The 12,377-nt window shown below is 42.6% G+C and overlaps 1 protein-coding gene across 2 annotated transcripts in view; it reads left to right on the plus strand.

Annotated features, from left to right (window-relative positions):
• Positions 1 to 147: 147 nt before the first annotated feature.
• Positions 148 to 12,377, plus strand: part of atp7a (ATPase copper transporting alpha) — a 15,526-nt gene continuing 3,296 nt past the window's right edge. Inside the window, exons 1-21 of one of the 2 annotated variants that reach the window (XM_054792617.1) lie at positions 148 to 385; positions 1,388 to 1,511; positions 3,199 to 3,703; positions 4,112 to 4,891; positions 5,019 to 5,240; positions 5,319 to 5,482; positions 5,593 to 5,754; positions 5,901 to 5,977; positions 6,888 to 7,110; positions 7,203 to 7,436; positions 7,520 to 7,611; positions 7,741 to 7,868; positions 7,995 to 8,149; positions 8,236 to 8,370; positions 8,808 to 9,002; positions 10,769 to 10,951; positions 11,023 to 11,230; positions 11,302 to 11,448; positions 11,536 to 11,678; positions 11,849 to 12,052; positions 12,225 to 12,342. In XM_054792617.1, coding sequence (XP_054648592.1) covers positions 1,392 to 1,511; positions 3,199 to 3,703; positions 4,112 to 4,891; positions 5,019 to 5,240; positions 5,319 to 5,482; positions 5,593 to 5,754; positions 5,901 to 5,977; positions 6,888 to 7,110; positions 7,203 to 7,436; positions 7,520 to 7,611; positions 7,741 to 7,868; positions 7,995 to 8,149; positions 8,236 to 8,370; positions 8,808 to 9,002; positions 10,769 to 10,951; positions 11,023 to 11,230; positions 11,302 to 11,448; positions 11,536 to 11,678; positions 11,849 to 12,052; positions 12,225 to 12,342 — 4,195 coding nt within the window. In that variant the 5' untranslated portion in view covers positions 148 to 385; positions 1,388 to 1,391. Of the gene's footprint in view, positions 386 to 1,387; positions 1,512 to 3,198; positions 3,704 to 4,111; positions 4,892 to 5,018; positions 5,241 to 5,318; positions 5,483 to 5,592; positions 5,755 to 5,900; positions 5,978 to 6,887; positions 7,111 to 7,202; positions 7,437 to 7,519; positions 7,612 to 7,740; positions 7,869 to 7,994; positions 8,150 to 8,235; positions 8,371 to 8,807; positions 9,003 to 9,548; positions 9,632 to 10,768; positions 10,952 to 11,022; positions 11,231 to 11,301; positions 11,449 to 11,535; positions 11,679 to 11,848; positions 12,053 to 12,224; positions 12,343 to 12,377 lie in introns of those variants that run through there. The other variant, XR_008572945.1, reaches the window with a different exon arrangement.

The following is a 12,377-nucleotide window of genomic DNA, read 5'->3' on the forward strand; positions in this document are numbered from 1 at the left end:
GTTTGAATGTGAGCTAAAACAAAAGTACTGCTTCTATATTTGCGTGTACGTCAAAGCCAAAGGAATTTCAGCCTGCAAGAGATGACTCAGGGTAAATCAAGATGTTGGTTGCCATGGATTTCTCTCGGTCAGTTCCGCCCATTGAGGCTGACGTAGCATGGTAGCAGTCAGGCACGTCGGCATGAAAAAAGGAAACAAAAGAGGCTGTCGGAGCCGAGTTTTATAACCGGGAAAAGGACACTATTTTAAACAGGAATTTCTGCTTCCTGGCCGCGCACATGATGCCGCGTTGTGTAATTGGCAAGGAAGGGTGACGCGAGGAAGCTAATGTGGCTAATGCTACTAGCTTGTCGCTGGCTGTCACCATACTTTTATTACGGTGAAGGTGAGAGCTTTGCTTTTCATACTTTTCACTTTTTCCTTCTACTTTCTTCAATTGACAGTTCTTTCTGGGAAACAATCGGTTCATTGCTATTGCTACAGCTTACTAAATAGCGAAGTCATGTTGTTTTTCCAACTTAGAAACAAGCAGACTAATGAAGCTTAACGCAACGCGTGCAAACAAGCTAGCTAGCCCATACCTGTATGATATGTAACTTCCATTCTGTTGTATCCATCATGTGTACAACTGTCTGCTATAACAGTAGCATCCGTTGAACGGTAATGGTTTATTTCTAGCATGCTTTAAAAGTTACATTCAAGAGCATCACATGTTTTTACGTGTTACACAACGTGTCGTGACAATAATATAGTTAGCTTAATAGATTATCAATACTGTACATGATAAGCTAAGCAGACTCTCGTATCTAAGTTCAGACTTGTGTTTTTATTTATTAGGAGACCACCGCTGATTTAATCGGCATTTGTAATTTGTTTTTTTTTCTGTAATGTCATTATACTATTTACCTGTAAACTGTTCTGTTATAAATCTATTTGTACCCCGTGTTTCTTTGTAACATCTACTCGGTGCTTTTTGCCAAAACATTAAGATGATGGTAAAGTTTATTTCAGACATGCTTAACAGTTACATTTATTAACATCACGTTTTCCTACAGTCTTGTTTTGACTTGAGACTTGACTTTGATTTGCACATCTTTACTTGACACCTGACTTGTGACTAACTTGAGACTTGCAAAACACTGACTTTCTCCCACCGCTGCTAGAAACTGTGGGCAACTTTACATCCAATGTGTATAACGTACTTTTAAGATTTTATTGTCTCACACAAAGTGGTAGTAAATTGTAAACAATGTAGCTACTACGTCCACTCATTATTTATAATCATTAACGTTTTTATTTTTAGCTAATCCATGGACCTTCTGAAACCCATATGTGGACACCGCACTAAAAGGTGAATGTTGTCTTATAAAAGTTTTTTTGTTTTTAGGATCATGACACAGGAATGCAGCGTGTGTGCGGTCACCCTTGGAGTGGAGGGCATGACTTGCGGCTCATGTGTCCAGTCCATAGAGCAGCGCATCGGTTCCCTCCAGGGGATCATACACATAAAGGTAATTAGTGTCATATTTTTTCAGAATTTCCTGTTGTTTCACGGCACCAGCAGGAAGTTTCTTTGTGCTGACTTGGTTCCTGTTTGAAAACAGGACCCTAATCACACGCTGTGGTTATTTTGTAAATCTCAGCCCATAAAGACCCACTTGTATTATTTCTATTACATTGTTAAAACTGATACTCAAGCCACTCTCGTTTTTTTACGTCAAACCTGGGAATATTTCTGGAGCTGCAAGGGGTTGCTAAATTGCAGTGACTGTGGACTGTTGTTTGTTTATTGTGCGCTTAACCCTCAGGCTGAGGTTAAATGACAAAGATAATGCAATTGTATGTTGGCGGTGGAGCTCTGCCCTTTGCAGGACTGTGACAGTGGGTCGATATGGCGCACCCACCGGAAATGTTATTTGGGTGTCTTTACAGATTTTAGTGCCTGGGTCTTCTTAGGGGTTAATCTATACATGTGATGTCCCTGTAAGAAAAACAAATAACTGATCCAAGAGGCAGAAACAAACACTGAGCGCTAAACCCCCGCTGTGGTTTGCAAGGTATGGCTGAGTCAAGTGATCCCTTCAGATCACATGTTTCTTCTTTGTGAGGGAAGAGAACAACTCATCATGTTGTTAAAAGCATGTGAAACCATTTTATCATTTTTTTTTTTCATACTACTGCCGTAATATAGATAAGACAGGTTCATGGTTGGTAGTAAATGTACAGTCGTATCGTAGGTAAGACACCCCATGCTGCTTACACGGGTGAAAATTTGTCAAAACATGCACCCTGTGACATTATTTTACTTACAAATGCACCACACGGTGGCGCTGTTGATAAACCCCAAAGTTTGACCACATACAGTAAATTGGATTGACTTGAAATTTTTAAGAATGACCATGAAAGTTGGTACACACCTTTTAAGGGCCTGGCAAGCACATGTCTGTAAAACTTGGTTGGAAAAACATGGTTGCCGTCAAGTAACTTGAGCATAAGTCACAGACCATTTGCCTAATGATTATAAACTTTGAGAATTTCTGTGTTACGTGACTGCTAGCGTGTCTTCCAAAGCATTTGAGTACAACCCATAGGGGGCACAGTCATGTGACTATAAGCCTGAAAATCCGTTTAATGGAAATATTGCCATATAAGTTTGAATTTAAAAAAAAAAAAATCTGACATCGACATATGTTTGTAATGTTGTTTAACATGACGAAGGTGGATGCTTTAAGACTTTACACAATCAATTCTGGGGTGGCTGGTCAGTCAAACTTTGGCCATCGTGAAATCTTATAAAAATAAGTCATCCACTGTTACAATTAAAATGGGAAACAAGAAAACACTCATTATTAACTTTAATGACAAAGGTGTAATTAGTTCTGTCATAGATGCACCTAATGTATCTCATTTGTTGTGTCAGCCGCTGACCCTCAGATCATACTGCTTTATTTTGGACATGTTCATTACCATTCTCATCGCACCCTCTTCTTCTCTTAACACACCCCTTATTGAGGTTGGCCCTTCTTCTAGAATAAGTGTCACAAAAAGGCCAAAGAGAAAACAAGGCACACTTTAAATAAACTAAAACTAAAGTGCTTGTTTGAATGTAGGTCTTGCAAGGTGCACTGAAGTTTATGTGAAACTTGAGATGCATATTTGTTTGACTTGTTTGACTTGGTTCTTGTGCTTATTTTGCAGGTGTCTTTAGAGCAGAAAAATGCCACAGTCATTTTCAAGGACAGCCAACAGAGCACAAGGTCTTTGTTGGAGGCCATTGATGACATGGGGTTCGAATCCAGTTTACCTGCGTCCAGTTCAGCCACATCTGTCTCCACTGACAACCAGCTGATCCCCACATCAGGACTGGAACCTGTAGCCCGACAGGAGGCTTTGGAGAAGCTGTCTCAGATTGTGGGAGTACTAGATGTTCGGGAGAGCCTGACTGAAGAGGGTCTCATCGTCATGTTTGTCCCATCTTTAACGTCCAAGCAACAGCTCACTGAAGTTGTCACAGACCTATTGCCGTTGGAGCACGCCGCACTCGGCAGCCCTGTCCAAAAAGACCCGCCCATGTCTCCGTCTCACAGCATGGCAAGCAAAGCGGCGCTCCTGAAGATGAGCATTCAAGGCATGACCTGTCACTCCTGCACGACCACTATTGAGGGGAAGATTGGGAAACTGAAAGGGATTGAAAAGATTAAAGGTAATGCCGTTGACTGATTCAACGTAGAATCTTTAAAGTCCTTAATCCTGGCTAACATAACACTTCTAGTAGGATTATGTTAACTGGTCACAATGTGATGTCCGCTTGCTCAATCTAATCTGTTACAAGCTATGTCAAAAATTCTAGGGATTGACACTGTCAGAGAACTATGAATTTAACGTGTTTATTGTTGATGAACTGCTTCGTACTGTGAACTCTAAGATTTTAGCTTTATTGTAGAATCAAACTGTAGACACACTTCTCAGTATGATGCGGTTCTACAACACTAAAAAATTACAATCATTCTAATAAACTAATAATTGTATTCTTGAATCAGTACTTACCTAAAAAATGACAGCATTATCTGTGTGAAATAATATTACTGTGTGCTTTTGTTTTTTTGTTCAGTCACTTTGGAGTCTCAGGAAGCTACAATTGTGTACCTGCCTTACCTCATCAGTGTCCAGACCATCATCGACCAGATTTCTTTAGCTGGCTTTAAGGCTTGGGTCAAGTACAAACCACGCCCACTGCGGCTGTCCTTCAGTGAAGTTGAACGTTTTGGTCATACTCCAAAACCCAGCACTTCTTCCCCGTCAGAGACTTCGGAGGAGACTGAAATCTTCATTGACACTGTGCTAGTGATGCTCGGGGTGAAAGGCATGCACTGTCGATCATGTGTGGTCAATATTCAAGACAACATCTCCGTGCTGCCTGGTGTATCCTCTGTAGAGGTCTCTCTGGAGGAGGAGAAAGCCTCAATTTGCTACGACCCCCTAAAAGTCACAGTGCTTCAGCTGCGTCAGGCAATTGAAGCCCTGCCTCCAGGAAACTTCAAGACTCAACCTTGGGACTCGTCCAGGCTCCTCAGCCCTTCAGCCACCCCGCCTCCTCCGCCTGCGTTATCATCACCTCGAACGTTTGGAGTGTTCCAGGCCAAACCTGCTATATCCCAGCCTTGCTTTAGCCAGCCTCTTGCATCCACGGTCAATATATGCATTGAGGGCATGACATGCAATTCCTGTGTCCAGTCCATCGAAGGCATGATGTCTCAAAGGAAAGGTGTGATGTCCGTGCAGGTCTCTCTGGCTGATCACCAGGGCATCTTTGAATACGATCCCCTCCTGACAACCTCAGAAGAGCTGAGGGATGCCATAGAAGACATGGGCTTTGATGCCTTCTTACCTGGTGAGAGCCTATGCATTTTATCAAAAGTTTTGCATTTTGTAAGTACAATAATGGCCAATGGCATATTTCTGTTTACTAATGTAATATTACATTACGGTTACTCTTGTTTTCTTTCTGCTGGCCACAGAGACCAATTCTCTGCTACCCGTGTCGGGTTCCAGTGTCTTCAAGTCTTCCAGTGTAATGCCTATTAAAGATAAGGAGCTAGACATCGACCTCCTTAAAGAGACACCCCTGGAACACCAAACAGACAAGAGAGACAAACATTCTAAGTGTTTCATCCAGATCCGAGGCATGACCTGTGCGTCCTGTGTGGCAAACATTGAGCGAAACCTCAAAAATGAACCAGGTCAGTTAGCATTTTGTTAGTAAAATATTTTATTATCTCAATTGGAGTTACTGAATAGAAAATGTTCAACATCGGCAGGTATCTTCTCCGTCCTGGTAGCGCTAATGGCCAGTAAGGCTGAGGTGCGATATAACCCCGAAACGATCGACCCCATGATGATCGCCGAGTGTGTCAAAGAGCTCGGCTTCTCCGCCTCAGTAATGGAGAACTATGAAGGTTCAGATGGAAACCTGGAATTAGTGGTGAGTGAAAAACAATATATGAAATACATACTGTAGTTACATCTAGTCTTCTTTAGAAGCTGAAGCACCATCTTTTGTCTCTTGATTCCCTCCTCTTCACTTTCTTTCAGGTCAGGGGAATGACGTGTGCCTCTTGTGTCCACAAAATTGAGTCCACTCTTATGAAAGAAAATGGGATCATATATGCCTCTGTTGCCTTAGCAACCAACAAAGCACACATTAAGTATGACTCTGAAGTGATAGGACCACGAGACATCATCAAGCAGATTGGGGTACAACACACTTCCTTGCTTCCTATTAAACAATTTCTTCAGTACGTAATCATCAGCAATGTTGTTATTGGCATGTTGATGTCAAACTACCACATACAGTATTTCAACAAATGTAACATTCATTTGAAATCGTCTCATGTTTGTAGAATATGGGTTTTGAAGCATCTTTGGTGAAGCGGGACCGCGCCGCCAGCCACTTGGACCACAGCAAAGAGATAAGACAGTGAGAAGCATTGTGATTTTAATTTTACAACACACATCTGTCTGGCCGTGGGAATGCAAAAAAAAAAACAACCCAACAACAAACTTCTGTTTTTGCTGTGAACATTTAGTTTTTCTGCGAATTAAGGCTTGACTAAAAAGCAACCACACATTAACACATCTATGAGTACACCATTTTTGCTACATGTAATAGTAGCCCAATATTCAACGATGTATTCATAGACAAAAGGTAAGAGCAAATTAATACTTAGAAAAGAAGAGATACAAAAATTTAGATGAATAATACAAGATAAACAAAAAGAATAATGGCTTACATCTTTCTGCGTCGCCTCTGGTTGGCTTGCACTTGACTTGTTGGCGAGGTGTAGGGCGTCTAAAGTCATTCTTTGACAAGACAAAAACTCACTAACTTGTACGCTTTTGGGGCGGATGTGCTGGCTCTGTGTATTCAACACAACATGTAGGCACAGCGTATCACAACAATATGATGTCATCCATGTGCCCCACTTTCCAGGCACGACCAATCAATCTAAGCGAAGTCAAACCGTTACAAAAGTGACAGTTGGTGGTCCGAGCAGTCCAAACAGAAGCTGTAGTAATTCTATACTTGACCCAACTTACTTAAGATTTGTCAGATCAAAACACGGTCACTGCATAAGACTTGAAAACATGATATTAGCATGCACTTCACTACTTCCTGAACTTGCGCTAACCATAATGAGAACTGTAGTTTTAGCCATAAATTAGCCGCATCACTGTACAAGCCGCAGGGTTCAAAGCATGACAAAAAAATAGTGGCTTATATACCGGAAATTACTATCCTGTTCTTTTTTTTATGTAATGATTATTCAACACCGGATACTGTACTACTTTCATTTTAAGTAACAACACAAATCTCTCTGCTCTCTGAGGTGGAGGAAATCTTTCCTGGTGAGCCTGATATTCTGTGTGCCAGTGATGGGTATGATGATGTACATGATCATCATGGACCACCAGATGAGTGTTTCACATCAACATAATGCTACAGCCGAAGACCGCAACCTCTTCCACTCTACCATGTTCCTGGAGAGACAACTGCTCCCAGGCCTCTCCGTCATGAACCTGCTGTCTTTCCTCTTCTGTGTGCCCGTGCAGGTAAGCCATTTGGTTAACTGCATGCCCAGCAGCACGTGATGTGAAACTTTCCTCTTTGCGTGGCATGTCATAATAGCATCTGCTCTCTTCAGTTTATTGGAGGTCGCTACTTCTACATTCAAGCCTACAAAGCAGTGAAACACAGATCTGCCAACATGGATGTACTTATAGTCCTGGCGACCTCCATCGCCTTCACATACTCTTTGATCGTGCTAATAGTGGCCATGGTGGAGAAGGCAAAAGTCAACCCCATCACCTTCTTTGACACACCACCTATGCTCTTTGTCTTCATCTCCTTGGGACGCTGGCTGGAACAGATAGCCAAGGTTCACCTTATTGATAAGACATTCCAAGTACCATGTTGAAATACTATGTCTTGGTACCATGGATTTGCATTTCTTCCTTTCAGAGCAAAACATCTGAGGCACTATCCAAGCTGATGTCTCTACAAGCCACTGAGGCCACAGTGGTCACGCTCAGTAGCGACTCCTCCATTCTAAGGTACAGCCTGCGCATATGGAATGCCACTTGATAAGTACATTTTGTCACAAATTTATCTTAGTATTCTAACTGACATCCAGATGTCCCATTAATCATCTTGACACCCTCGTTTCATGTGGCTTGTTGCAGTGAGGAGCAGGTAGATGTTGAACTGGTGCAGAGAGGAGATGTGGTAAAAGTAGTTCCTGGAGGAAAGTTTCCCGTCGATGGTCGAGTTATTGAGGGGCATTCCATGGCGGATGAGTCTCTCATCACAGGTTGGTCATACAATAAAAGGCCAAGTAATATTTTTAAATTTATTTGCTTGAAACTTACTTGTTAATAATGACAAAGTAATTGCTGTAGCAAGGTAAGAAACACCAGCTATTGCTTTGGAACCTCAGGTGAGGCCATGCCCGTGACTAAGAAGCCTGGGAGTTTTGTGATTGCGGGCTCCATTAACCAGAACGGCTCTCTGTTGGTCACCGCTACACATGTTGGCATGGACACCACGCTGTCACAGATTGTCAAACTCGTTGAAGAGGCTCAAACCTCAAAGGTGCACCATGGGAATCTGGATCTAGCCTTTATGTACCTTCTTGCTTGTGGCTTCGGCGTTTCATTCTCAATTCTCAATTTTTTTAGGCTCCCATCCAACAGTATGCAGATAAGATCAGTGGCTACTTTGTACCCTTCATTGTTGGGGTGTCAGTCCTCACCTTGATATCCTGGATTGTAATTGGGTTCCTGGATTTCCCTCTCGTGGAAAAATACTTTCCAGTGAGTTATTTTCATTAAGAAATTTCCTCAAATAGTGGCCTACTATGTGGTTATATTTATTATTATACATGTTATGTATATACAGTGTGTGTGTGTGTGTGTGTGTGTGTGTATATATATATATATATATATATATATATATATATATAAAAAACATGTTATTTATTTGTAGACAAAAGTAATAAAAACATGATGGAAATAGATATTTGATATTATTGTAAAACTGCATGCCTTATTTAAAAAAAAAGAAAAACCATTGGGTACTCTCTGCAGTTGAGTAAACTCCTGGCCATAGTATGTTACCTATCACTGTTCATTTGAATCTTCTTGATTTGTTTCATTTTCTGCTCTTGAGTGACGTTTTTAGCATTACTCACCAGTAAAGGTGAAAATGTTTGGAGTTAACTTTGGAAAGACAGACCCATTTCTCCTTGCAGGGTTACGACAAGAGCATCTCCAGGGCAGAGGCGGTGATTCGCTTTGCCTTCCAGGCCTCCATTACTGTGTTATGCATCGCCTGCCCTTGTTCCCTCGGCCTAGCCACCCCGACAGCTGTAATGGTGGGCACTGGAGTTGGAGCTCAGAATGGCATTCTGATAAAAGGAGGGGAACCTCTGGAGATGGCACATAAGGTGTGTCAATAACAATACAGCACTCTGGTACATGTATTGTAGTATTAGGCCACTTCTAGCTCAGATTTAATGAGGTTTTTTTTCCAACAAAACGGGCCTAGGAAGAACCAATTAAATGTTGCTGTCCTCCACCCAGAATTATGAGCTGAGAATTATGAGTATTGTACATGTCAATATGTACACTGCATACTTAATTTGTGAAGGCGTAAATGTTGACAGTGTAGTGCTGTCCCAAACCGAGTAAAGGAGGTCTTTGGTGTCCTTATGAGTTCTGTTCCTACGACGGTGATGTAGGTCGAGTTTTAGTAGTATAAGTTATGCAGGAAATATAAAATACAGTAGGAGTGTCACGAGACACTCAGTTCACGAGATGAGATGATACACGAGTTTGGGTCTACGAAAACGACACAAGGTGAGATTAACATTTTAAGAAAAGTTCAATGAAAAACTATATGTATAAAAAAAATATGACAATATATTTCAATCTACTAATTCAATTTCTACTACATTACATGCTTCTGCACTCTGTGTGTGTGTGTATACTAGTGGCTCCGCCTCCACCCACAAAGAGACTGGATGACAAAAGGGCGCACACTGTTCATGGAGTTCTACAGAACAAACATGCCAAGGTGCTGAAACCAGTGCACAGAGTGAAACCTCTTTCTGCCTGTTTGGAAACAAGCAACGAGGAAAACAGACACACAAGCACATGGCAAAATATTAACGCCAGCAAAATTATCGAGTTAATTTTGGGGCCGAGTGCCCGCAAGACTTTTTTTTTTCCTGAATGAGTAATCTTGCCATGTTTTAATCTTGTGAGATCTTGTGACACAAAAGATTAAATACAAGAATTAAATGAAACTGGAATAAAAACGAGAGAACTTCTTACCTTTGTCCCTGTGGGTGGCTTGCACACTGGAAGGGGCGTTGCAAGGCAGGGAGAGACAGGCTTTTTGAGAGGAGGAACTCGATAATTAGACAACTAGGCTTTTTTTGTTTTCACTGTTCATTTCATAGCAGCAAATTCTTTCACATGTTCAAGAATATCACCATGGTGGTCACAGAGTGTGAGCAGCTTGGACCGGGCATGCAGCCAATGTTGATCACCGTTTTTCCCCTTTCTGAGCATTTTACAATCTCTAATTTCACTTTACTTTTCACTTCCATTTTCCTTTGTTGTTTTTTTGCATGTGCTGCAATCAGAAGAGTCCTCCTTACGCTTGGGAGGCATAATGAGGGGGTTAACTGAACAGAACTTCTGTCCTCTTTGATTGTAAATTGCAACCACACAAGTTAGTGCCTCCCCTTTCACTACATAGCTAAGATGGTGGTGATTGAGGGTGTTTAGTGCTGATGAGTGAGGGTGTTTAGGGTCCAGTGCTGCACATTCTTCATTTGGGACATGTTGAGTGCAACATCTGGATACTGATGGCGCACTGCTTTTTGCCGTACTTCTCAGTGTAAACACACTTACGCACTCAAAATGCTAAATGTGAGAATTGGAACACAGCCATGATGTCACTGCCTGTTTGTCATCCAAACTAATGAACAGATGGACATACTGTATGGTACGTCACAATTGAAATTTTTCACTTTTGTAAACAGTTGAACCTTGGCGGAGGACTATACTGAATAATCATTATAGATTTGCTAAAGCTATCCTAAGACTTTTGCACGGTGCTGTAGATGCTCTTGGTTGGCTGGTCAACAATTGCACAGAAGCGTTTTTTGTAATGTGGTGACTAAAAGCAACCATCCCTGCACAGGTCCAGTCGGTGGTGTTTGATAAGACAGGGACCATTACCTGTGGCGCCCCAAAAGTTATCCAGGTCAAGATTGTTGTGGAAGGCAACAAAATGCCTCGCTCTCGGCTGCTCGCCATCGTGGGAACAGCTGAGAACAACAGCGAGCATCCTCTGGGAGCGGCTATCACCAAGTACTGCAAGCAGGTAAGTTTCTACCTCTAACAGAGTTCCACTCTCAGGACATTTGTGTATATGAAAATACTATGTCTGTGCAGGAGCTCGCCACCGAGTCGCTTGGAACATGCACAGACTTCCAGGCTGTGCCGGGTTGCGGCATTCGGTGTCAGGTCAGCAACACGGAGATGCTCTCAAAGCACGCGGACAGTGACAGCGAGGACAACAACCAGCGCAACAGCGTCCTTGTTCAGATCAGCGACACGTCGACGAGCTCCCATCCTCTTATTATGGACCCACAGCCACTTAGTATGCCATAATCCTCAACAGTCAATGTCTACTCGCTGTTGTGGCGTTACTCAAGTGTTTTGTGTCTGCAGGCATTGTCCAGACTGCAAGCTACGTCGTCCTGATTGGCAATCGAGAGTGGATGAGCAGGAATGGTCTACAGGTCCGGCCCGATATTGATGAAGCCATGACTGAGCATGAGCGCAGAGGACGCACAGCAGTCCTCGTTGCTGTAGACAGTGAGTGCAGAAAATCGAAACTCTGTTTGCGAGGCTGCTATTGGCTTGTCTTTCATGGATTAAAAAAATGTTTACACTGCCTTTCAGATCTGCTGTGTGCCATGATAGCCATAGCAGACACTGTGAAACCAGAAGCTGAGCTGGCAGTCCAAACTCTTACCAACATGGGCCTGGAAGTTGTGCTGATGACGGGAGACAACAGCAAGACAGCACGGGCCATTGCTGCACAGGTAAGCCTGAGTCGCAACAATCTACTTTGTGTATAGTTATGTCTGTAGGTGTATACCTGTATTGCGTCTGTGTATCATACATTTGTCACATTGTCATCAAGCTGTTCAGGAATAGATCAACATTAAGAACCTACCAGTGAGGTCACCTATGTGTCTTCCTCTCCTGTCAGGTGGGCATCAGGAAGGTTTTTGCGGAGGTGCTGCCCTCCCACAAGGTGGCCAAGGTGGAGCAGCTGCAGCAGGCGGGAAAGAGGGTTGCCATGGTGGGCGACGGCGTCAACGACTCACCGGCTCTGGCCATGGCTGACGTGGGCATCGCCATAGGAACAGGCACAGACGTGGCTATTGAGGCAGCAGATGTGGTGTTGATCAGGGTGCGAATGTTTTACATTTGGAATGTAACTGTGGTCTCTGCTTCATTGCTGTCTTGATTTGATGTAATTTGCCTCCACAGAGACTAAGAAATGACATTTATAGTTTGAAAAATGCTTCAAATCCTATTTTCTTGTTGTTTTTTCATAGCCCATGTGTATTTTATGTTGACAGAATGACCTGCTGGATGTGGTGAGCAGCATTGACCTCTCGAAAAAGACTGTCAAGAGGATCAGGATCAACTTTATCTTTGCACTCATCTACAACCTGGTTGGCATTCCCATCGCTGCAGGTACGTGACCTCGATGGCATCTAGGATTCCAAAGG

This window comes from Dunckerocampus dactyliophorus, chromosome 11 (genome assembly GCF_027744805.1).
Source record: "Dunckerocampus dactyliophorus isolate RoL2022-P2 chromosome 11, RoL_Ddac_1.1, whole genome shotgun sequence".
NCBI classification, from domain to species: domain Eukaryota; kingdom Metazoa; phylum Chordata; class Actinopteri; order Syngnathiformes; family Syngnathidae; genus Dunckerocampus; species Dunckerocampus dactyliophorus.